The 784-nt window shown below is 42.2% G+C and overlaps 1 protein-coding gene across 1 annotated transcript in view; it reads right to left on the bottom strand.

The window, feature by feature from the left end:
* Positions 1–418: 418 nt before the first annotated feature.
* The window catches only part of LOC110591397 (dentin sialophosphoprotein), a 4,729-nt gene continuing 4,363 nt past the window's right edge, over positions 419–784 (bottom strand). The window contains exon 4 of the mRNA XM_021702295.2: positions 419–784. This exon is cut by the window's right edge and continues 1,116 nt beyond it. Within this exon, the coding sequence (XP_021557970.2) occupies positions 419–784 (366 nt within the window).

Raw genomic sequence — 784 nt, forward strand, 5'->3', positions numbered from 1 at the left:
TACTGAAAGATTAAGGCAATGCCACAGGTTGTTTATAAGATGTATTTACTTACTACATTCCCTAAAGCACTTGACATTTAAATCAGTTATCATATAGTACGTGATTGCTTGAGGTTTCTGTGTAAAGTATTAAAGAATATTTTAATTGTCCCTTTTTATATTTAGATGTACACTTTTTAAAAATCTTTTCAGAATGTGTTTTAATATGCACATACCAAAGGTCCTGCATTCATATTCTCTCCTGAGGGTGTGGGTACTTGGTTCCAAATCTGGCAATTTGACTATTCCTCTCATTGTTTCTATGAATGTAGGCATCTTCTGTTTATGTCTCCTCTTTCTTTCCTTTCTTGGAAATCTTCATTTCCTATCAGTTATTCACTAGACTTCTCCAAAAAAAAATCTTGTGGGTTTTTCTTTTCTAATCATCACTGGTTGAGTGATTACTGTCACTGCCTTCACTCTCACTCTCACTGTCACTTCCATTGTTGCCATTACCAGACTTGCTCTTGCTGTGACTCTTATCACTGTCAGATGCACTGTCACTGCTGTCACTGTCGCTACTGTCGCTATCACTGCTGTCGCTGCTGTCACTGTCGCTGCTGTTGCTGCTATCACTGCTGTCACTGTCGCTGCTATCACTGCTGTCGCTGCTGTCACTGTCGCTGCTGTTGCTGCTATCACTGCTGTCACTGTCGCTGCTATCACTGCTGTCGCTGCTGTCACTGTCGCTGCTGTCGCTGTCGCTGCTGTCGCTGCTGTTGCTGCTGTCACTGTCGCTGCTGTC

Source organism: Neomonachus schauinslandi, chromosome 2 (genome assembly GCF_002201575.2).
Source record: "Neomonachus schauinslandi chromosome 2, ASM220157v2, whole genome shotgun sequence".
In the NCBI taxonomy this organism is placed as follows: Eukaryota; Metazoa; Chordata; class Mammalia; order Carnivora; family Phocidae; genus Neomonachus; species Neomonachus schauinslandi.